General features: G+C 42.2%; 1 protein-coding gene across 1 annotated transcript in view; it reads right to left on the reverse strand.

The window, feature by feature from the left end:
• cdh12a (cadherin 12a) overlaps positions 1-25,532 on the reverse strand; it is a 53,694-nt gene that overhangs the window by 20,890 nt on the left and 7,272 nt on the right. The window contains exons 2-8 of the mRNA XM_074688339.1: positions 16,191-16,315; positions 12,668-12,837; positions 11,180-11,299; positions 7,991-8,158; positions 7,638-7,825; positions 3,207-3,460; positions 1,916-2,052 (exon numbers count right to left, since the gene is read on the reverse strand). Of these exons, the coding sequence (XP_074544440.1) occupies positions 1,916-2,052; positions 3,207-3,460; positions 7,638-7,825; positions 7,991-8,158; positions 11,180-11,299; positions 12,668-12,837; positions 16,191-16,315 (1,162 nt within the window). The remainder of the gene's footprint in view (positions 1-1,915; positions 2,053-3,206; positions 3,461-7,637; positions 7,826-7,990; positions 8,159-11,179; positions 11,300-12,667; positions 12,838-16,190; positions 16,316-25,532) is intronic.

Consider the following 25,532-nt stretch of genomic DNA (forward strand, 5'->3'; position numbering starts at 1 on the left):
TCGGCTAAATTCTGACCGGCCCAATCAGGGAAGAGAGGCGGGAGCTGTGGGAGCAGCGTAAGTGACGAGCAGACGTGACGTCAGCAGACTTTCGTACTTGTCAGCGTTCCTTTGATTCTTAAGTTGACTTTACAAACACAGCAGCAGTCATCTAACGCCATAATCACAACTTTCTCGTGTTCCTGTAGTTGTTGGTCTATTGTTTTTCAGCAGCGGCAAACATAAGTCACGTCATACTGTGGCTCGATGCAGATTGGTCAACAATCAAAGAACCACGAAACCCAAACAACAGTAGCGAGCTAAAGATAGAAATACCTTTAAAACAGCTGGAACCGGTGAGTGTTGCAGCTAAATCTCCTGAGGACAGCGTCCTCCCACTCCGTCGTACATCTGTGGGTTAAGTCTTTTTCAAAGGTAAGCTCAACAACCTGGGCCTTACTATTGTGGAGCATCGCACATCTTTGATCGGAAAATATTTATAAATCTAAATGCTATAATATCTTTTGCTACAATACTACCAAAACTCGTCACACTACTACTTTCAAAGCAATAAATACGGCTTCACGTATTATAGTGAACTGACCCTCGAGCGTTTGATGGTTCGGCCCCCCCCATGTTGGTCAGCTACACAGTTTCTACGGTTGTTTCCATGACGATGCACGTCCATCATCTTTTGGGCGTGAAGCCAGGGGTGGGGTATGAGGGGAGAGGCGGGTCTAAATTTGTTAATCAACAACCCCTCCACTCGTTTTCTCCCAGACCGCTGACTACACCTTTAATGCTTGTATAATGAGTTTAGATCTCCCATCTTCAGGTTATAAGCAGGTGGAGGGGAATAGTTGTCAGGAGTTTATCTTTTAATAGTGCAGCAGATAACGACAATCATTCAAATGATGGTGCAAACATGAAATTTGGCACAATGCTCTAAGGGCCATGCTTTTGAAAAATCACACTTAAAAAGTTCGACATGGCAGCCATTTTTCAAGATGGCCACCATTTCTATTAAATCCTCATTATTTGAATTGTTCTTATGATGATGCAAACATGAAAATCTGAGATTAATTCTCTCTAAGGGCCACTTAAAATAAAAAAAGTCATCAGACACCTGAGAGTTTAAGATAGCTGCCACATAAGTGGAGCAGTTAAGTTGTGTTTAGTTAGTGATAGAAGCATTACAGTTGGTATTAGCAGTCTCTGTGGGTCACCTAATAACAAACTAACTAAAGCATCTTAATATTTTAAGATGGTGGACATTTTAATATGGCTGCCACCTTCGTAGAAAACTGGCATAAGGACTGTACATGAGTCATATGACCAGAAACTCCTCAAAACCATTTGCAAGCTTTAAAAAAAAAAAGCACTTACTTGAACTTTGGAGCGTGTAACATAATTTTACAAGAGTGGCCCTCAGACAGTTTTTGAGCCAAACTCCATGTTTCCATCTACATTTGAATAATTCTTCACTAATCTGCTGCTCTTTACGTGATCCTTGTGTTTCCTGTTTTATTTTTAAGATCTTGCTCTTAGTATTTCCACTCTGGTTTCATCTCCTGCCCCTGTGTTTTCTCTGCTCTTGGTCTTCCCCCTTTAGTTTGGCCTGTGTTGATTTACCCTGTCTTTTCAGTCTCTGTGGTTCTCCACTACTTCTCGTCTCATGTCCTAATTTGTACTCTGGTCTAAGTAAGTGTTTTTGCACTTTTGGGTTTTGTTTGTGTTTTGGAATTTTAGGTTTTGCTGATAAGGTAGTCTGGACCTGGATCCCCTTTCTCGTGTGTTCCTCAGAAAGCCTGACAACAGCAGATTTGTGCTGTAATTTTGTTGATTTTAACGTCCTTCGTCTTCATCCAACAGAATGTTACGGACAGCTTGTCTCATGTGATATGAAACAGCTGACGACAGTTTGAAGGATACTCACTGACTTTGGTGGCCACCACAGTGATGTTGTGCTGCACAGCAGTCTCTCTGTCCAGGTAGTCATTGGTTGAAAGGGTTCCTTCAACAGTATCTATGTCAAAACAGCTGTCTGACTCTGACAGCCATTCCAGAGAGTACCTGAGGGGGCAGAGCAGATCACGGAGTCAGAGCTGGGGGGATCAAAGGTCACAGTGGTTTTCTCATTGCCCATTGAAGCTGTGGGTGATCACAGGAAACATACTGACTATCTTCAGCACAGACACCCTGGAGGAACAGCTGGGTGAGGGTTTGGAAGCTATTAGCATGCTAACCATAGAATCAACACAAGTAAAGGGTTTTGTGTCTAAAACCAGATTTCCTCAGAACCAGCACAAACATGTCCCCGTGCCTGCAGTGCCATGCTCAGCTGTTTCTGCTCACAGGTTTCAAAGATGCTGATTCTGACGGAGGTGACATATACTGTTTACTGGAGATTCCAGACTACTTTATTTAACCCTGAGGTGCAATTACATCTTAGTGTCATCCCTTCTAAAATCATACAATGAGAGCACACGTTGATGAGAGAGGAAGAACCTGACTCGATCTAAGATCAGAGAACATTCTGAGCTGAATAGACAGAAGCAGAGATCCCAGGTTACCTGGTGGTTCAGGTGTTCAAACTGTGAGCCCAGGGAGCCCCAGCTGTCAGGACTGGGACTTGGTATTAACAGTATTTCTGGGTACCAGGCTATTTGCAGAGGTTGATGGTCTGGGTTTTGTTCCTCACAAAGGGGCTGAGGTGACTGGGAAGCTCTGTGGCAGTCACTCCTGACAGGTAAGTCATGCTCTAACACGTCAGGGAGGTCTCTTTGAAAGTGTTTGGCCTCAGTAACATCTTTGAAAACATGTTGCTTCTCCCTTGGCAGCATATTGTTAGCCTAATAGCTTAGTTGCCAAAGTCATATAACATTTGAATAATTATCTTGTGGGCATCAAAACATGAGTAGCAGAGTCAAAGTCATTTAGATAATATAGATAATATAAACACAACATTATAAACAGTAATAAAAAATAAACTTTTTTCTCGGAATCAAAAAGTTAAAATATGACTTGGACAACAATGCTACAAGGCTAACAGTATAGAATTAGTGCATTTAATACATTTACCACATTATTTTTTTGATATTTCATGAACTATGCTGAGTTGATGTGTCCTCGGGGTCGCTCTTCATCACACCATGAATCTGTAAATTGATCCAAACTGTCTCAGCTCTCTCTTGTCCTTTGGTGGAGGTTGTACCCTGTCCCCTTACCTCACAGCACTGCTGCTGGCGTCCAGATCATGAGCCGTCACAGAGCCGATTATGGTCCCTGGAGGAGTGTCTTCATACACCTCCACAGAGAAGGAGGGCTTAGTGAACACAGGAGGCTCGTCCACATCCATCACATTCACTTTGACTAAGGCTGAGTCCTTGAAGGGCCCCAGATGAAGGAAACGTGGGTCCAGCTGTGCATTTGATGCCTCCACCTTAAAGGAGTAGGACTTCTTGGTCTCATAATCCAAAGCCTGCAAAGACCCAGGATAAAGGAATATGATCAGTGGATACTTTCTTTGACTTCTGATCTCAGATTAATATTAATCAATTAATGATCTGACGGACAGCAGGACGGATCTGCTGTCTGTCCACTGCCTCGTGTTCCCCTGTCAGTGTATGATATTAAACTGTGTTAGATACTTGGTTCTTATTGGTCAAAACCTCAACATCAGAGTTGATCCCATGAGTCACATCAGATCAGGAGTCAGGCATTGGCAGACACACTGTGGTGTGAACATTTTTAATTTGAGAATATTAGAGTACTATTTTCCTCTAACTTAAAGGACTTAAAGCTTTCATTTAGTGGTGACCAGTCACAACAGAGGAAATGAGACAGGAAAAGAAAAAAAAAAAAAAAAGGAGTGTGTAGAGATGCCAAAGCAGGTTTGATTAGAGTGATTTTAAAGTGGTACACCGGGATGGAACAAGTTGGGTCCTATCACAAGGTTTAGGGCAGAAATTACCCCTACAGCAGTGATTTTGTGCAGCTGAAGCCCAGAGCGCACGCACCAAACATCCCCTCCCTGCTCCTCTGCCGGTTTCCTCTGCACTCAGACGGGGCCATATTTTACTTGAACAAAACACAAATAAACGGACTCCCACCAAAAAATCTAATATCGGTCTGCATTCACGCTTCATTTAGAGAATTTTCAGCACGTTACTTTCACACAAAAACACAGCTAAATAAGGCTCTAGTTCTCATCATGTCTCTTTGTCCTGGCAGACTACCTGCGTTTGTTTATATCTGGGACGCTGCGCACACAGACTGATACACTAAGCGGCGAGCGCCTGGTCACCAGCTGTGGCTCTGCAGCGGAGGTAGCGCCGTTTTACGACACGATGAGAACTAGAGCCCTATTTAGCGGTGTTTTTGTGTGAAAGTAACGCGCTGAAAATTCTCTAAATAAAGCGTGAATGCAGGACGAGATCAGATTTTTTTTGTGGGAGTCCATTTATTTGTGTTTTTGGTCAAGTAAAATATGGCCCCGTCTGAGTGCAGAAGAAACCTGCAGAGGAGCAGGGAGGGGGTGTTTGGTGTGAGTGCTCTGGGCTTCAGCTGCACAAAATCACTGCTGTAGGGGTAATTTCTGCCCTAAACCTTGTGATAGGACCCAACTTGTTCCATCCTGGAGTATCACTTTAAGGGGTTTTAACAAATGTAATGTGATTCTCTTGAACCTACTCCAGGGATGGGTACGGATAAGATTTAACTGATTTTAATGTCCCTATCAGGTTCTCCTGTGATTTTTCTCTGTACAAAAAGTCGCTTTACAGGTTTAACATCACTTTATTGAATTTTGAAGTACATAATATGAATAATATACCTCTTGACATAAATACATTTTTCTTAAAAGTAAAAACTGCTCGTCATGTGACGTCCATGTGCTGTTTTGTTGTTTGTTGTTGACTGAAATAGGCTATCCAGTGTCTCAAAGTGGTTACAGAAATGATTTGTGTTGTTTGGAACCTTGCCATAGTTATGCTGAAGTCAATCATGAGCCTGCATGTAACATATTGTTTTCTCTTTCTTTTTGGAAAACAATTACCTGTTGGTATTTTGTCATCCGGACATTTGATATGAAGTACTGATTACAGAGACTGTGATATGCCTCTTTGATGAAAGTTGACATTCCAACATTATTCTGATGTATGCACCCCGCTAGCATAACAATGCAATTTCCCATAAACATTAGCATCAAGCTAGTGTATGTTTTGTGTCGTTATTGATCCATTAAGAGATGTGTAACATGTTGAATGTACTGAACAGGAATCAGGTGTCAGAGAGTAATGTGCATTTCATTGTGTGTTCAGTTTTTTAGTAAAACATCAAGCTGAAAATCCTGAATCAGAGTCCAGTCTGACCCAAGAGATATGAGTGTTGTGTTTTATGGCAGTTGAGGATGAATGCTTTGGTACACTATGAGGTATTCTCCAGGGCTCATTGGTCCATCACATCTGATGTAGTTAGCAGTGCTGCTGTAAACATTTACAATGAGGACAGAGTGAAAGGGTTGACAACAAGAATGCTCTCAGAGTAACAGAAACAATGATCACTGAAGCCATGAGGAAGCTGAACTGTTTTCTGGTTTAAACCATCACCTGTTTAGCAGAAAGGTCTCTGAAGTTTGTCTCAAATAACCAGTAGAAAAAATCGCTGTCTTCGATGGATCTACTTTTGATACCAGCAATACAATGGAAGCTGCTTGAGACTCTTTCAAAGCTGCTGGCAGCAGAAACCATCTAGCTCTCGCTCCTTTAGGTTAATTACTGTTCTAATCATTGTAATAATGAAAAACAATATGATTTGAAACATTGGCAAAGCAACATCAGTTTAATGAATTTGTGTTTCACTGACATCCAGGAGGCTCATCAGGTGAGGTGAGGCCACATGCTGGGAGTGGGTCAGGGTGCCAAGAAGGATTAGCCTGGTTGGCTTGTGGCCACAGAGAGAGGGAAGGTGTGGGGAGAAGAGCTCACCAAGGATCACGGTCTTCTGTATCACACTGTTGGACAGGTAACTGTTTGACTCAGACCGAGATAAACAGATGAAGGATCAATTGGTCTGCATCTTAGTGTCCATGTCCACAAGCTGATCCAGCCAGAAACTGTCTGGATGGTTGTCACAGCCAGACCAGGTTCAGAGATGTATCTTCTCCAGATTATTCCCCAGCCAGTCTTGGATCAGAACCATAGACTGTTTAAAATGACATGGTGTCCATGACGTCACCCACATTGTTCTGATAGAGTTCTGAAGCAGTGCTTCAGCCGGATCATATTGGAAATGCTGAGCTCAACCTAGCTTTGTTGAGGAAGAGGTTAAGGGGCAGGGTCGGAAAACGTTCACACAGCTGAGATTCAGTGGAAAAAAAAACTCTTCCTCTGAAGGTAAAGTGAAACAGCACAGACCACCTGATCAGTACAAATGATGTGTCAGACAGTATAACCAATGTTTCACACAACAGCCCCTTTTTAATCTCAATTAATCCATCACACTGGCCGTCCAAACAGTGCCATCCTCAAGCACGACTGCCCCCATAGCACTGCTCCCCACTGGAGAGTACGGCCAGTGGTCAGACTACTCCAATATGAACCAGACTTTGGACACACACATGGTCCGCCTACTTCATCATGAAGCATGATCTCATCAGAGCCAGCACATCCAGACAAAGAGAGCACTGCTACAACTTCAGAGACTTTTGTCACGTGGTTAGTCGCTTTAGTCCGACCCAGCCTTCTGACACCCTGCTGTTGTTAAAATGATTGTTGAGGGGTGTGCTTATGGTGATCATGTCCCATGTCTGTGTGCTTGAGCTTGGGTGCTGTTTCAAAACAAGCGAATATTTTCAAAAAAAACGAATAAATTACTTAATTTAAATGGTTAATGTTGGAGCCATAATAATGTTGTATTATACATTGTTAAGCTTTTAAAGGATTTTAGTATACCCAATGCACGCATGTCATTCAGTAGACCAGGATGAAATGCAGTATGCAGCCATGTTAAGCCTCTGCACTTGTTTCTGTTTTTACAGGTGAGCTAAAGTGATGAAACAGTGTGTCAGTGTAGCAACACAAATGGACAGTGTGTATGAAAGAAACCAGACCTCTGTTCATGTATATAGTTTTGTGGGTTACTTAGTAGTCTTTGAAGTGCTGCATTTGTTGTGTTTGCAAGCTAGAAAAAACTACGTTTAACCAACTTTAGCCTGCCTTAATAAAAGTTAATTTCAAAAACCCATCCGTGCGTGGAAAGCCGTTTCTTTTTCTAAGTGTAAAGCATAAATATCTTGTCTTTTTAGTGTTTTCAATTGAATATAGGTTAAAAAGGATTAGCAAATGATTGTTTTCTGTTTTTATTTACGTTTTACACAATGTCCCAACTTCATAGGAATTGGCAATGTAGTTGGAAAACAGTAGCAGTTGCTAGCTACTGGAAAATAAAATAGCAAAACAGATTAGCTTCCTTAGTCAGTATCTTTACTCTTACAGTCTCCTGTATATATATCAGTCCCATTGTTTCAGGTGACACCTACCAGTTCTTTTTATTTTTTTATTGGAGAACACAACCAGAAGAATTTTAAGATAAACCAAGCAGTGGAAGTAGTTAGAAGTTAGAATAAAACAGCATAACATGGGAGTGAGCAAATTTACCTTTTTTAAAAGCACCACCCCGTCCTGACTTTGGCTGTCAGAGAGAATATCAAACATGTTGCCTTCGTCTCCTGGAACGATGATATAATCCACCTCTGCGTTAGCACCAGAATCCGGATCGTGGGCTCTAATCCGACCCACTGCTGAGCCGACTGGTGCTGACTCCAGCACCCGCAGATGAAAAATACCTGACAGGGGGGCAGAGGAAAAGGGTCCAGTGAAAACGAAGTTAAAATAAAAGTAGGGAAACCCATTCATGCTGATTTAGTTAGACATAAAAAACAATGTGTGACTGGTTCAACAAGTCAACCTATCTATTGACCGATCGTAGACCAGGGATAAATCATCCTCACTCTTAGCAAAGCGGGGTGGGTTGTCATTGACATCACTCAGAGTGATGTTGATGGTGGTGGTTGATGCCAGCCCTCCCAGCTGACCCCCCATGTCTTTGGCCTGAAGGAGAACCTGGTACTCTCCTTTCACCTCACGGTCCATGTTGGCAAGAGCTGTCCTGATCACTCCTGGAAGACGAGATTAGGATTATTATAATATTACAGACAGAGATACTGCAGATTTAGAGTATACCCTTCATCAGGCCTGTATTCAAGTTTACTGCATTCTTCTTTCTGACGTCAAATAATCAACTCAAGGGAAAAACAGTCGAAGCTCCAGCATGGTAGGGGGCAGGGCTGGAAAGTGTCTAAAAGCTCTTTTCACTGAATCTCACACCAGGTGAAGGACTTCTCATCAATTACAGCAGAGATTTCTGCTTTGATGAAGTTATCAGAGAGGTGCACAGCAGTGGTCTGAGAAGTTCTCCATAAAAATAACAAATCATGAAAGGAACCAAAGCCCTTTGGCTTTTTTTAAATGTCTGTGCAGGCGTCTGAGTCCAGACCTGGTAATGTTTCGATGGATGTGCCATTCTGTCCGTTCATCTGTTTTCTTTATAGTTCCTATCAAAAGTTGGGTCATTCTGAGCGAGGGTTAAAGGGGCTGTTTACAAAAGGGTTTTAGAATGCAAAGAAAGATATTGTAGCGTGTTGGCCTCTCGGTTACATGTGAAACAGAAACTTTTGAAAAAGGCCTCCAGAGTGGAATTTTTCCTGAAACACTGGTACCACAGTTGCTGTGTAAACAACAAGCTGGAGTTTTCAGTGGAAACACTGACGTCATGCTCTGCTTTGTGCATTATAATTTCATTGTGACAACTTTATTTTTCATGAGAAAAGAAAAAATGAAATCTAAATCTGAATCTGCTGAATGCCTTTCAATTACTGGGCCTCTGTTGCTCTACTTCTACAATCAGTGTAGACACATTCAACACATACACCAGGTGATCAGCCCACTTTGGCTTTGACAGAAGGCTATCAAATTACTGTACAGCTACAGCGCCAACTACAGGGCTGGCATACATACTACAGCGCTTTTAGTCCCTCAGGGTTTCTGTGTAAAACTTCTGATTTTTTTACACAATGATTCCGTGTACATGAGAGCTAAAGTGCCACCTATGCAGCAACTATTTTAACCGTGTCTTCTAAGATCCATGAAGGCAAGGATGGGAAGCAGTTCATCCTGTTATAGGTTCAGTGTTCCTCAAACAGCAGGATGAGCCTGGAAAGGCTCCAGAGGGTGAGATGAAGGAGGCATCTCTACTAGCAGTGCAGCTCTTCACCAAGCTTCCAGTTTGTCTGATCTTTGTTTCCCTTTAAAGAACAACTCGGCTGCAAGAAGGTTAAAACTCATGCAGCGTCCTCATAAATACAATCCTTATCTTCATTTAGGATGTTAAAACATGTTATTAAAACTGATCAGCTGGCTGCATGACAATCTGCATGTATCAAGAGATCTGTTTCATCTTCACTTAATGATACTTTATACCAAAGGCCCATTTCTCCTCCCATTATGAAATTTACCCATCCTTATCAAACCCCGTTGCTGTCACTGCTTACACTTCCGTGCATCGTCCTTTACATTGACATTGCTGTTAACCAATACATCCACCAGGGGAGGCAGCCCAGAGTCAAAAGTTTATGACAATAACAAACTCAAAAACAAACATGGCAACTGTAAAAGAGGTATTGGTAATGTAGCTCTAACATAAAATACAAAAAACAAAGGTAGAAGTTCTTAACTAACTCGCAAAGTGTTTCTTTAAAAAGTTCTGCCATTGTTATTTCTTCGTGTCTCACTAGAGCAACATAATGGGCTCTAATTTCGTAGACCAGGCGCAAGCGCAGACGCACCTGCCCTGCGCCGGCCTTCGCAGCGTGGACAGGGTGTGACCGGTGCACTTTGCAAGTTTCCTGCAGTGCCAAGAGAGGCGCACTCAAGGCGCAGAGGAGCGCAGAGGAGCGCAGAGGTGCGCGTCCACGCCTCCCTCCGCGCAAATGGCAGAGAGGGAGGAGAAAATCTGTGAGTGGGTTTAACACAGCCGAGCGCTGTTTTCACCAATCAAATGAGCGCCTCTCCTCGTCTTTAAATGCGCTGCGGCTGAGGCACAGTATCTGATTGGTCTGAATTATCCCCAGCACCGCGGAGGCAGTCTGCTGGAAAGCACGGTAGCGGAGACGGTCAGAGCCGCTGTCCCTGCAGCAGGAGAATGAACAGCTGGGCACATCGGAGGACACGAAGCGCGTCACCGTGTGGGCCAGCTCCCGGGACAGATTTAATCTGTTCCTTTGTCATTAATAGGAGTACAAAATGAAGAGACAGTTACACAGCTGGCTTATCCATTCAGAATACTTTTGATCCACCTGCACTCCTGGTTTGTCATCGCCAAATAGCAGAACCTTTGGTGATATACTGTATACTCTCCCAGTGTCTCCACCTCATCCTCCTAACAATAATGTACTCCATCTTTTTAGATCACGTTAAAAATAAAGACTAAAACAGAGAAATATGGGAAATCACGGGTAAATCCTGAGTGACATACATTTATTTTGTCTCTTTTTTCTTTGTCTTTTCTCTCCCTCTTTTCTTTGAATTAAATGAAATGAGAGAAGCCAGATATATACTCAGTATCAGATGTTAAGGCTGTTTATTGTTTAATTGTAAGATGTGCATCAAACTTCCAGCTGCCGTCAGGTTAACTTTCCATTATGACAAACGGCTTGTGCCCCCTGCGCTGCGCCACGAAATTAGAGCATGTCAATACAGAGCGGTGTCTTTAGTTTGAGATTGTTACCATTAAAGCACATGTTTAACTCACCCTAACACAACCTGCACTCCACTTCTTCACAGACTGACTCTCTCAGGGTGGGAATCAAACAAGATGATCCACTTTCAGAGCCGTTTCTAGTCACTTTAGATGTATGTCTAAACTTTTCCTCCCTCTCAGTGCTCACTTCAGTATTCAGGTGCAGGACTGAGGAGATACTCAGTCTCAGGGCCACTTGCTGTGTCCTGACAGCCTGAATCACATTTCTATCTAAAGGATGGTAAACTGTGGGTTCACTGAGAAGTCAGACTCTTTACAGCTGTATAGGTAACCTCAGGTCTGCCTCAGAGGCTGAGAATCACCAGAGACGCTCTCCTCTCACCTGTCTTTGGGTCCACAGCAAAGTACGGCTGGCCATGAAGGATGCTGTAGACGATGCGTGCGCTGTTGCCATAGGTGGGGTCGTCTGCGTCAGTGGCAGTCACCTGTGTCACATAGGTCCCTGAACAAACACACAAATACACATCTGGTGTGTTTGGTTCTTATGTAGTGTGATGAGGGTTGCATGTTTCAGATCACATCTGCTTTTTCACAGGAAGAGAGGCACAGACAGGCTGAACATAAATGTTTCAAGCATGTGGGAAATGCCTTCTGGGAAAAAGAGATTAGCATCAGTCCCAAACAAAATAATTGGATCAATAAAATATCTCACAATCACAGGAAGTAAAAAAAAAACTTTATGAGGAGACAGAAACTGCAGGTAAGAGGAACAAGCTGTCAGAAGGAAGAGCCCTGCAGCAGTCAGCGTCTTCTCCAGAGAATCCTCTTCTCATGGTATGGATTCATGGCTGTTTGCTAGCAAAGGTAATCCTCTGTTCAGTTTGTTGGTGTGTTTCTCGGGAACAGAGACGTCCTGGGGTCAGGCTTGTATTCTTTCAGAGCACTTTGGGACTCAGCTAAAGCTTTAACAGCTCAAATCCTCAAGACCTGGACGGTTAAATTACCTCTCAGTAATGGGATTTAGCTGACAGATGGACCACTAAGTCTGGCTCAGTGAGCTGTGTGTTTGTGTGTGTGTGGGTGTGTGTGTGTATGGAGATGTTTCAGGGAGTTTGGCTCCTCTGACAGAGGAATAGTCTGTATGAAACTTTCAGTGGACAGGGGACAGTGTCGGCCTTTTTTGGTCCAGCACCAAACTGACTTCTTGAAGAACTCACAGGTGCAACATTAATGTGATCCTTTGGTGAACCAGGCCCTGAGGTTGCTAAATGCCTGGACCCGTACCCATAGAGCTCCTCAGAGTCCTCTCAGAGAGCTCCTCACTCAGCCTACAAACTCCTAAGAGGACTCTGAGCTTCAGAGGGATTCAGGAAGTTTCTGAGAGCAGCTCTGAGCGAGGAGGGGACACAAACTTTGATCTTAGTGAGGAGGTGTGGTGGACCCTGGTGTTAGGTATGACGCAGTCTGCTAAGAGCTCTGATTGGTTGGTAGAAAAAGAGAAAAAAAATCTCTGTACTCCTGGTGATGAATGGACAGAAAATGAACTGATCATATAACTGACTGTATTCTGAAATGTGTGATGATGACATTAGTTTGACGTCATGATTATCAAACTCAGCTAAATTAAATTAATTGTAACTCAGCTTCAAAATCTTTGAACGTTCCTCATTCACATGTGATTATATTGATCAGCCTATTGTTGTGTTTCCTGTCCATGCTGCTCATTTCACTGCTTCATGTGTTTGATATTCATGGTGGATGCAGACTCAGCTGTCAGCACTTCCTGTGATTGATGGCATCCTGATAGAAAGCGTTTGGATTTGGCGGAACGGCCAAATCAAGACAGGCTTTGTGTAAACCAGCGTCCTACCTGTAGGGGACATCTCAGGGACACTGGCGCTGTAGGGACCATCAGGAAACCGTGGCTCGTTGTCGTTGATGTCTTGCACCTTGATGATGAACTCAGACTGCGGCTCCAGAGGGAGGCCTGAGTGAATGTCCACTGCCTGAGCCCTCAGAGTGTAGAAGGACTTTTCCTCCCTGAAAAACATGGAGTTTCACACCAAGATGTCAGACCCTTAAACTTGGGAAATACTGGTAACATCCACTGTGCTCAAAATTATTATGCAAGTGTTCTTTTCTTGAAAATCTGGAAGGCTTTTGTTTTGTTTCAACCTGAAATGATTTCTAATATCCACTATCATGGACCACGTGTGTATTTGTGTATAAGTCCTCTCCAACTCTGACTTTGAGAAGGATAAGTGAAAGCAAGCAAAAACAAAAAGAGTCAAAGAGTCTGTGCAGCTGGGAATCTACAAACAATGCAGACAAGAAACTGCAGCCTCACCACTGATCCATGGAAAGACACATCCAAAGGAGTCAGGAGCTGTTTATCATTTTCAACCTGAGAACTGTTTGAAGCAGGTTAGCTACCTGTAGGGTCAATTTTTAAGCTGTGGGATTGACGATGTACTGAGGTCCAATGGATTTAGCCAAAAACTGGACGTACACTGGAGAAAATCATCAGGAATGGGCAACACCAGTGGTTTCCAACCTTTTCCAACTCAGGGCCTGCTTTTAGGTCTCAAAAATTTTCGCAACCCACCTCCAACCTCATATGTACAGAGGCTATGTAATGCATTCCCAGAGGCCTTTTGAATCAGAGATTGAACAAATGGAACTGAACTGAATACTGCAACGTGGTCCAACCGCAAAGTGGTCCCGCTCCTAACAGCAAAAGTTCCTATCTCTCATTTAATTGTCACGTCTAATACGTGATGGAAAAACAGAATAATTGAACATTTTTAATTTCCTTTTTAACATAACTAAGTTTAAACACCTGAAGCATTATTCTGTATATTTTTTGTTTTATATAATAACCCCCCCACCCCCCACCCCCACCATGGGGCTGCAGCCCACAGGTTTGGAATCACTGGGCTTCCCCAGTACAGTTATCAGATAAGTCAAATGGGTGAATTTCGAGTGGCCATGCTGCTCCAACTCAACTGCAAATTCAACAAGGTCTCAGTGGTGGTGACGGTGTGTTGTGGGCTGCCAGTGTTGGTGATGGTGGTGTAGAGGTGAATCCTGGGAGGTCTAGCACTGCTCTCAGGGTGTTTTCACACCTGGGAGTTCTGACCATACGGACCAAGGTCAGTGTTTTCATTCCATTGTGAACACTTAGTTCAGTCTGTTGCAGTTTCACAATGTCTTTGCTAACGGACCTTGTGCAACAAACCTACGTTCTATCGTCATCAACCACGTGCTTTGCGTATCTCTGTAGTTTACTGTCGTGGCCACAGGTTTTATTTAGTTTCTTATTTCTGTGTTCATTCATCCTTGTGTTTCTTGTCTTGTGCTTCCTGTTTTTTTTATTTTCGTTGCTCACCTTGTGTCAGGTGTGTCCTACCTGTCTGTAATTGTCTCCCTTTCCCCACAGTATTTAGTCTTTCCTCGTCTTTTCTTTTCTGGCCAGTTTGTCTTTTCTTACACTAAAGCTTACGTACATTCCTCATTTCTCAGTAGTAAATGACCCAGTAGTGTATCTTGGACTCTGTTTTTCCCCCTGCTGTTTTGAATACCTCTGCCAGTTTTGGATCTCTGTGTACCAACCTATGTCTCATTAAACAGACTCTGAATTTGCTTTGGATTACAGGTCTTGCATGTGAGTCCTTTGTCTGGTTCAGTGTAACAGTTTATGTTGGCTGGTCACTTGATCTGTGGCTGCAAAATCTTTTGTGTACCTTTTTGAGTTGACCCCTCATAAAATCATCTAACCAAATAGTTATCAGACATTTTGTCTCTTCTCCCCCTCGAGAGCTTCCACAGCTCATTTTCTTTAGGTGATTGTTTTCATTTTCTTGTCGTCATATGGTAATTTCCTGTCATTGGTACAAAGGTGCAAACCTATTGAAGTAATGCTTTCACACTGGGCACAAACCAGACCTTGGTCCAGTTTGATGACTTTAAACCATCACCTGAAAAAATATACCTACCAGCTGAAGCGATTCCAACCTGAGTGAGAAGTTGTGGTTGATAATAAAAAAGATGACCTAAAGCGAGCAGTACAGTCAAAAAACAGCTTTGTAAGGTCATGTGTCAGCAGAGAAGTCACCACAGACCTGAGCCTCAATGAAAGGAAATGATTTATTTTTTAGACCTTGGAGAAACCAAGAAGAAATCTCTTGTTTAGTTGAAGTTTGAAAACATTGTCAGGAAAAGTATCCTTTTTTAAATCAACAAAACGTTGGTAAAGGTGTCCAGTTTTTATTGTTCATGAGTTATTTGCTCCCATCACTAACTTGCACAGTAAGTCAGCACACTCATTTCTGCAGATTCTAAATTTATTTCCAACAGCCAACAGTACTTTGAGAGCCTAATATTAACCAACATCTAAATAAACAGATTCACAATTTCACTTCTGCACAAATTTGAAAATGGCTGTTGACATGGATTTTAAAATATTCAAGTAAATGCATGTTGCAGAATAATTTGGCCTGCACACACACACACACACACACACACACACACACACACACACACACACACACACACACACACACACACACACACACACACACACACACACACACACACACATTCACAAAGATACAGCAGCTAGACAAAGAAATGTGTCTGTAAGCCCGCCACCACCCATCCTCCACGTTCAGCCTCACACACAGATAAAATCTCTTAAAGAGAAGTATGTCTAACAAAACAGATTTATTTATCGTCATTTTCAGTGTGCAGCATCAGTTCAATTAGAGATATACATACATACATACATACATACATATACATATGTATATGTATATATGTATATGTATATATATATATATATATATATATATATATATATATATATATATGAGCTGGCAGAAGTGGCCATGGACAGGGGCCACTGGTCCTCACTGATGGCATTGCTGCCCCGCTATGCAGACAAGCGGTGGAAGATGGATGGATGAAGGGGGTTGAAGCAGACACAGACACTGACACATTGAGTGGGATTATTCTTTGTTTCTTGTTAAAGAATTCTCGTTAAAATTGGTGGGTTGTTTTTTTTTGAGGAAATTCCTGGAAGCTCTACATTTAACATGCTAACAGACGCTAACGTTTTAGACACGTTTACCAATATGATGCTAACAGAGGCTAACAGGTTTACCCTACCCAACGGTCTTAAGTTTTAACAAGCAGAGGCAAAATGTGCCTGAACTTTTTTTCTGAGGATTAATTTGACAAGATTAAAGACCATAGCCAACAAGAGGTCTTGACCAATCAAAGTCAAGCACTTACTGCTTTGTGATGAGTCACAAAACCGAGAAACCATATAATGAGTGGACCTTGCCTTGTTGAAGGAGGAACTTGTACGGTTAGGGTTAATCATCTGAACTGACCTGTCCAGCCCCACTAGAGCATGGATATCTCCTGTTAGCTGATCTATAGTGAAAATGGACCCAGCCCCTTCTCCAGACAGGGTGTACTTGACGGCATTGTCCCCATGGTCCAGGTCTGTGTGGAGCTGCAGGAGACAGAAAACACAGAATGAGGTGAGACAAGCCCCGAATGTAAGTGTGTTCAAGTTAGCGCATTCATCAAACTCAACCAGTACACGATAGACAGTATTGATTTTTGAAGCATTACCAAACATTCATATCTCCTCTGAGAACAGCTCCAAAAAGGTAAGAAAGAAGTAAAGGGTTTCAGGCCAGGGTATAATCTCCTTTGGAGAGTGTACACATACTGATCACAATTTTAAGACCAGTTAAAAAATTTCACAAATGTACAATTTGCATTGTTGGATCTTGAAAAAGTTCTAAGTAGAGTTTCAAAAGGCCAAAAGAAGAAATGAGAGTTAGAAAAAAAAAAATCTGAAAACAACAAAGTGAAATAGTCTAATCAGGTGTGTACATATGAGAGCGCTCCACACGAGCGCCAAGAAGTTTAACTGCAGTTCTCTTTCAAAATATCCAGTGTTGGGAAGTAACGATTATTTTTCGTTACGTTACCAAACGAAATTACTTTTCTCTGTAACTTCTAACATAATGCGTCACTTTTGTCATTCTGTAGTGCCGTGATAGTTCTTTTGAATGAAATAGGTGCGTTAGTTGCTATGTTGCGTTATAATGAAGCATTGCCCGTTCCTTCTCCTCCTCTCACAAACGCATGGACGAGGAGCGGTGAGCTCTCACATGAACATGAATCTTGTTATTTTGAATTTGTGGAGGTTAAGGCAGATGACAAAAACATTGTTGTGAAATGCAAACTCTGCCCAGGGCAGAAACGTTTATCCACGTCGAAATCCAGCAATGCCAATCTTTAAAAGCACCTGACCATGAAACACACAACAAAGAAACTAGTCACTGTTACACTGCCAAATGAGAGCAGTTCTGGTTTACAAAAATAAATTTTCCTGTCAATATTTCTTAATCTATTTAATGTGTTTTATTGTTCCACTACATGTCATAAAAATAGTAGCTTTAATGATAAAGTTGACCTTTCTGTTACTGTGCCACCGAAGTTTTTTTTTTTTTTTAAGTAAAGTAATTTAGGAACTAGTAAAGTAACTAACTACATTTTCTCAGCATTAATTATAACTATAACTTTTTACTTTTTAAAAGTAACTTTCCCAACACTGAAAATATCTCATCCATGTTGTAGTTGACTTCAGAAGGTGTTGTTTACAACGTCACCACCCCCAGTGACTGGTCCACAGACCATAAAACGCATTGTTGTGGTCTCAGTAATGGATTTCTGAAGCCTACTTATGATCCTGATCCTAACCTGCCCAAGGCCTCCCTCCTCTGAGTACATGAAGACTCCTCCGCCCTATCCCTGAACTCATAAAAAAGATATCTGTTCTTCCATAATTAGGCTTAATCTGATTAATTAATCATTTGATATTGACACGTTTTACTGAGCGCTTTGAAAAGCATAACCATGACACTGAATATGGCAACATGACCCATCAATTTCAACTTCAAGAGGTTGTTCACACCTAACAACTTTCTACATGTAGCACTCTACACATCATGACAACAGTAAGCTGCGCCCTGAACAACGTCAAATCTGTGATTTTCATGAATCAAAAAACACAATCACAATCACACACAGATTTATTTCCAAGTTATTTTTGCATTACAAGGAATTTGCTTTGGTCTGATGGTGCGAAGCCAACAAAACTATATAAAAAAAAATGAAATAAAATTTAAAAAAAAGAGTGTTTTCTCAACAGAATATGAAAAGAGGAAATACATAAGTTAAAAAATTAAAATCCATAAGTACTATCTGTTTCAGGGGTTGAAGATGTTATACCCTCCCAAGAACCTTATTTCAGAGATGGAGACTGGGTGAAAACACATGGCCTACTTTCCAAAGCAAGCTGAGATTCACCAACAGTGAATTCATTACTTTCCCCAGAAGGGGTCCATTGATGTGAAAGTTTACAACTAACTGACCAAGACCCAGTGGGCTGATGGGAAATACTGTGCTGAATATTAATACAATTTAATGAAGGTCCAAAGGAGCGGAGACAGTGGTGTGAAAGTAAATAGGACCCAGAGTAAGAAAACATCAGGCCGAACACGAGGAGCTAATATTGTCCTCTGATTTTATATTTTCAGTAATTGTGCCAAAAAAAACAAATTATGTTCAAAAATGACGGTGATACGTGTAATTTGACCTTTAAATGAATAATGTGCTTTAATATTTTTCTGCCTTGTCCTCAGTTTATTTGATAATTAATGGATAACAACAAGAATGATATAATAGCATGTTTTAAGATATAATTTTGAATAAAGAGCTCACACATAGTGATGAATTATCCAGATTATTCATAATCCAGATGACAGAAAACATGTTTTAGTTATTGGTAATATACTTTCATTTAGGACAGCTGGGGCAAACACTTTACACTGATCTATTGTATGTAAAAGTATGTGTGTGTTCAAGTTTCCTCAGCAAGTCCTGGCTTTATAATCCCCCCCGCCCGGGTTCTTCTTTGGTCAACATCAACTTTGCGCACCCTCCTGCTGTGAGTGGTGCTTATTTTGGTCAATCATACCTCGGCTTAATCCTCCAAACAGCAGAACATTGTGTGTTGAACAGAATCAGAAATCCAAGGAGAGTAGCCCACAGGCCATCTGCCCACGTCTTTATCCTATCAACTGATTTACTGCAGAGAAAGACGCTTTCTTCTCAAAACACTCTGCTGACTGCTTCAGCTGTCACCCAACCACATCCCTTCAGACCTGCTCCTCACATGAAGACCGGGGCCCTGTTCTGCGAAGCAGGATTACTGCCTAGCGAGGTAGCTTTGGGGATAGGTTTCGGATTCCCTGTTCTACGACACGGGATCACTCCTTAGCGAGTCGAGTCTCCATGGCAACGTACGCTGAACGGCTAACCTGCTCCGGGGCAGGTTAGGTTCCAGATTGAACTCGCGGACTATTAAAACCCCGCCCACTGACCAATGAGCCCTCACGAAAAAATGGCTTGTCCGTTCCTAGAGGATCCCGCAGACATCGGAGCCCGACCCACTCTCTTTTTTGGATGACCACCTTTATGAAAGGTACCGGTTTTCCAGGGAGGGGTTGGTAGTACATGACACTTTCTACAGGTAGTTAAAGGGAATGAAGAACTCTCATTGCCGTAATAAGATCTTCAATGCCAACACTTCTGTTCCATGACGATATTTTATTGCCCGTATTAAAATTGTGACAGGAATTCATGTAGGGCTCATGTGGGCTACATATCACACAAAAAATGTAAACACAATAGGAATGAACAAATGAATAAATTCATGTAAGAACTAAACTAGATATGTTGCATGTTACAGTAAAAGTGCATGGTGAACAGTGCTATTTCAGGATCATAATGGCACAAAATATTTTATTTGCACTACACCACTACACTTACACATTTAGACTGTCAGCAATTTTCAGCCAGCACTCCTTCCGTGCTTTAGCAGCAGCGACAGTGCTGCTTTTAACGTTCATTACATGTTTCACCTCGTCATACTTCCTCATGATCACCTCCTGCTCCTCCTGTGTGAAGTATGCGCTCCTTCTCTCTCCGGCCTGCTCTGACGCTCCAGACTGCTTCATTTTCGCGATTGGTCAGATGCAGCGGGCTCCACCTTATATGTGTGCACGCGCTCATTGCCTAGCTGGATCCACTTATGAGGTTAACAGCCAGAGTTGTAAAACCGTGTAGCGAGACCACCGGCTACCGCGCTCAGTTCAGCGAGGTAGCTCCAAGGCTATCTCGCTAGGCTGAACTTGCTTTGTAGAACAGGGCCCTGATCATTCAGGGCTTGTTTTGTTCTCTGCAGCTTCATAACAAGGTCTGATTTGTACCTACAGACCAGGGCTAGGATGTCAGGAGCACCATGCCCAACAGATTTAAGTGTTTTCTTCATAGCCTCCAGTTAATATGCTCTATGAAGACAAAATGACACGTTTGCCAAAGTAGGTCATTACAAAATGCTACTTTGTAGCTTCTTAATAACTTCTTGATCGGGTTGAGTAAGACTGGATTGATTTATGGCACATTGATTTGACAACACTATGCTGTCTCCCAAAAAAAGAAGAGAGAAGGGAGCTTTGTGTATTTCTGTGCGGAAAACTATTTCTGTGATTAATTTAGTAGTGATGGTGGACACTGGAGCCTAACTGTCAGACAGAAAAAGGACAGAAGAGCAGAAGAAAGATAAACAGGAGAGAGCCAGAGAATGAGCTGAAGGCTAAAGGGCTAAACTGTTTGTGCTAATGTTCATTTCAACCCACAGTCAGCAGTTATTCTGCAGTGGTCTGTTTAAACTTGAGAGTTTGTCAATGAAATGAAGAGTGAGGTCCATTAGCTCTGCTTTGGTGAGGTTGGAGTTGGTAGATGAGCACTGGTAGGACATAACCAGGATTCACCAACATTACACAATACAGACAGGTCTTAAAGCACCAGGCTGTCGGTAGCTCTACATTTAGCCGTTTACTGACATATGGTACAAACTCTCAATGTTTGCTTACTGTCGCGTGTCAAACAACAGCGCTACCTAATTGTACTGATAAATACTTATCCTCATCGCATTGATTCTGGTAAAATGTTGACTTGAACAAAGAAATTTGTTCCAAAACAAACAAATGCCTAATTAAAGAATGCTATCTTTGGGTCCATTGATCCATTGTCATTTGTTTTGATTTACAGCCAATGACTGAAGTCCTAAACCAGAGCCCTGATCGGTGACCCCTGTCACACCTGCTGGTCCAAACCAGACCCGCAGGTGGCATGGGGCTTGGCTTTATCCTCAGCTTCAGAGCTGAGGAGAATCAAAGTGCAGATGCTCGGGGGTCTGACTCAGTGGTGGGTTAATGAATCATATCATCATCTTTCACATAATGGCAGTGAGCAGTCCTGACACTCGTCTGTTCAATCTTACAGCGACTTACATCACTCCATCTCCTTCTTTAATCCCTCTGCTACTTTCTCTATCACATTCAGTTGTAATGGGAGGTGATGGGGCCTCTTTAGAGGCACTTAGAAAGGGATTTCAGAGATGAAGTCACATTAGGACCAAGTGTTTGACTGTGCTTGGTCCTTTAAATAATTCATTGGCTGATACTCCATGTTTCCTGAGTCCTGAGTGTGTACAGTCTTTATGTTCACAGCAGAAAGAACAGGAGCAGTAAGACATGCACAGTTAACTGACGGGTTACACGGTGCGTAGGAGGGACTGTGCTGGTCTCTAATGAATGCTGATGACCTGAGCGCTGATTTTGTTTAAGCCGTCAGGCCGTGCAGTGACAGATGGAGGCGCGACTGAAAAGTTCACGCAGACATATGTAATGAGGGCAAAGGGGTGAAGTGCCTTCACCTCAAAAGGAATGGCCACACACACACATACACACACACACACACACACACACACACACACACACACACACACACACACACAAACACACACTGGACACAACCTGCTGGTACATAAACAAACATGAGGCTTCAGCAGAACACGGCAGTGCAGTGCATAAGGAACTACTACACTAAAGTCATGAGCTGAAGTCCTTCCACAGGCTTGAAGCTGTATGTACTTTAAATACACCCAGTGGCAGACTGGGACTGAAAAACAGCCCAGGACTTTGACTCTGCCTGGCAGCCCCCCCAGCACTGGCCGTTCTGGTATTCTCCAGAACTTCAAGATGACCAGTTCACCCCTGACGTTGTTAATATATATAAAAAATAAAAAAAACGCTCCGACCACCCGCCGGTTAGGGTCTGGAAAAGACCGGCAGGTTCGGGAAAAGTCCCGAATTTCCCAATGGCTAGCCCACCCCTGCAGATTACGCAATCTTTGAATCCTCCAACAACATTGTCTGACACTGTACCCCGTTCGAGCAGTGTGACTGGCAGGCGACTCTGCCACAGCCTCATCCACCCCGCCCCCTCTCTCTCATGTTGTGGCTGCAGCCCACTGGCCCACCAGCCCATCGGCCCACTGGGGAAATCTCCGGTATCCCTGTATGCCAGTCCGGCCTTGAATACAACACAGTTTCACAGGTACAACAGCCATTTTTAAAATACACCAAGACACACTTTTGGTCCCCCACATGTTCTGACTTTACCTCAGCTCAAAGATATCACCAGGTACACTGTAAAAAATGTCATTCTAAAATAACAGTCAAGTACTGGTGGCAGACACGGTAAGTAATATTGTACAGTGCATTTACTGTCATTAGTCTTATTCATCAAGTTTTGAACATGTGGACAACTCACGTGTAATAGCAGCCAGTCACACAAATGTAAACAATAGAGGGGGAGAAGAGATGTGCGTTTTCTAGCTTGAAATACAGTCACTGTTTTGAGTTTGTGTCAGCTAAAGATAACAGTATGAAGGTTCATTGTAACCCTGTGCTGCCAATTTGCTTAAGATCTTTTACTGAAACATTTAGGAATCCTTTAGAGAGGTTGGCGCACTGCAGCCATAAATGCTTGAGAAGTTATTTGACTTTTATCTGGGGGAAAGGTGAATCCTGTCTTTCTCTGTAACTCCCTCTGTTCCATGTTCAGCATAAATCCATCCGTTCAGGAGCACAGCAACATAACGTAAGCTACAACGATGCACCCGGTGACAAGCAGGGGCGTGCCCAGCTTTTTTAGACTGGGGTGCCCCAAACAGGGTACTGAGGATTAAGTGCGCTCACACTCCAGTAACGTTTATTTTTGCTTGTTGAATTACTAATACTGGATCAACAGGCTACAGCTTTAAGAAAAATGAAACTGATAAAAAAACAAAACAAAACAAAAAAAACAAACAAACAAACTAGACTTAAACAAAGAGTTTGAAATAATAATTTAAGCCTAAAATTTAACTGAACAGTGCTGTAGTGCACCAAAAATATTTCTGTAAAAGCTTTCTTTAGCTATATTTTAAAATTTAAAATACATCAAATGAATATTTCTTTTCATTGTGAAAGTACACATTTCACAACGAGCAACAATCTCTACATGTTCCTTTAAAACAAAACATGTAGACTTGTTTAATGAATAATGATTCATTGTAATTGCAATCACACAATTTGGCCTAATCATGCAGCTGCAGGTGTTGTCGGCAACTGCTGAATGTAACCAAAAAAGTAACTGTAATCTAACTTAGTTACTTTTGAAATCGAGAAATTGATGAGGTAACTAAGTTACTTTTTGAAAGACTAATCAGTAATCGGATTACTTTGTCAAGGTAAATGTGGCAACACTGCAAAAAAGTAATAAAACTCCTGCAGACCCTACCTTTGAGATGTAAAGATTACAAAAAACATTAAGAAGACAGATAGTTTTTAGCTGACTGGTGTAGAAATACGGTCCTTTTTACTTTGATTCCTTTGTCTTTGAGTCAGTGTGTGTTCCATCTGCCATGTTGGACAGATCTGGTCTTAAGACTTCCTCCCCTTATAATAACTTTTCCACCTGTTGTTTCTATGAGCCTAATCATGAGGGGTAAAAGGTAACGTCCATCACCAAACATTTTCCCTCAGAATAAGTGACCCTCTTTTCTGCTGGACACACTGCGCATGGTTAAGTCCAGTGCACATCCAGCCTGAGGTGATGGACTGAGCAGCATCTCAGCATGGAGACAGATGATGTTTGCTGAGTTCAAGCAAAGTTCATCACTGACCATCTCACGTCTGCGTGGAGCCAAAGGGCGAAAAACACTCTTGATGTCAAAGAAGAGTGCTATAAATGGACTGCACCCTTCTCATTAAAAGCTTTTAATGCTGCCTGCTTTACATCAAGTATAAACATTTATACTGTGTTCAAAAGTGTAAGTCGTTCATTTGAACTATAACTGTTCAAATAACCTGTGTGAAGTGGTTTTCTGACTGGCTTGAACTGGCTACGACACCTTGAATAAAAATGATCACATCAGCCCAGACCATGCTCATTATAATCTGGGTGATGGCGACACTAAATGGACCGCTGTGTGCACCAATACAAATATTTCTGCATGGGTACGGTTTAAATATGTGCTTGGGTGTTTTCCTCATTCAGGACAACAACTAGCTAAGGAGAACAACCGAGCTTTTACACTTGGCTTTGGACCAGTGCACTGACTGCTGCACTGAAAGTGAGGTTAGAAAAGTATCCAAACCCAGGGGCGTGCGCAGACTTTTTGTGGGGCACAGGTGAAAAGAAAATAGGCACATACAGCACACATTTTTGCACCACTAAAGGGCAGTCAACTCATTTAACCGTCAGCCATTTTCAGAGCAGCTTGAACAATCTTTCAAGACCCAAAGAATATTGTTTTCTATGACTATGTAAACACCAAAAAGGGCACTTTACTGCAAGTTTTGGCTCCAAAGGAGGAACTACAGTGCATTTTGGTGGCTAAGAAGACTATTTAGCATGGGTTTTGGCTCCCAAAAAGGAACCTTTGTGTGGTTTTGTTCAAACAAGGGCACTTTAGCATGGTCTGGGTCGAAGGATGGCACTTTAACACACTAATTGCTCCCAGGGGGAACTGCAGTGCACACTTTAGCTCTAAAGAGACTAATTTAGCATGTTTCATGGCACTCCCAAAGTTTTGGCTGCATAAGGCACGTTGGTGTGAGTTTTTGTCCAAAAAGGGCCCCTTAGTTCATCTTGGCACCAAAAACTAAAGGTCTGCTCAAAAGAGACCAATTGAGCACACGTTTTGACTCTTGAGAGGGAACTGTTGTGTGTGTTTTTGAGCTAAAGAGGGCACTTAACTGCACATTTTGGCTTCCAAGGAGTAACTGTCTCTGACTATGTACTTTAAGTGAGGTCTTTTGTGCATCCAAACCTAGTGGCATGCACAAAAGTTTTGATGGGCAGGGGGAAAAAGAAAAGAAAGGCACATACAGTCCATTTTTTTGCCCCACAATAAAGGATTTAAGCTTGTTTTCAGGCAGTTTGGTGCGTGTTTTGGCTCCCAAGAACACACTGTAATGCCCATTTTGGCCCCAAAGAGGGCGTTTTAATTCAAGTTTTGGCTCCAAAGGGGGAACTGTAGTTTGTTTTGGTACCCCAGGGGGAACTGTTCAGTGGCGTTTTCTCCCAGAGGCCACGGGAAGCCATGCTTCCTCTTTATTCAGACTGTAGCTGTGATTTAATAAAAATACTCCTTTTTAACAGTTTCGATAATTCTTCTGTGTTTGGTCACTGTCATCTCTTCTTTATTTCTCTCCTCTACTTATTGAGCATTTTACAATGTGTAAAACAGCGCCCTC

Source organism: Halichoeres trimaculatus, unplaced genomic scaffold, assembly GCF_033239565.1.
Source record: "Halichoeres trimaculatus isolate MK-OKI-2021-1 unplaced genomic scaffold, fHalTri1.1 fHalTri1_scaffold_15, whole genome shotgun sequence".
In the NCBI taxonomy this organism is placed as follows: Eukaryota; Metazoa; Chordata; class Actinopteri; order Labriformes; family Labridae; genus Halichoeres; species Halichoeres trimaculatus.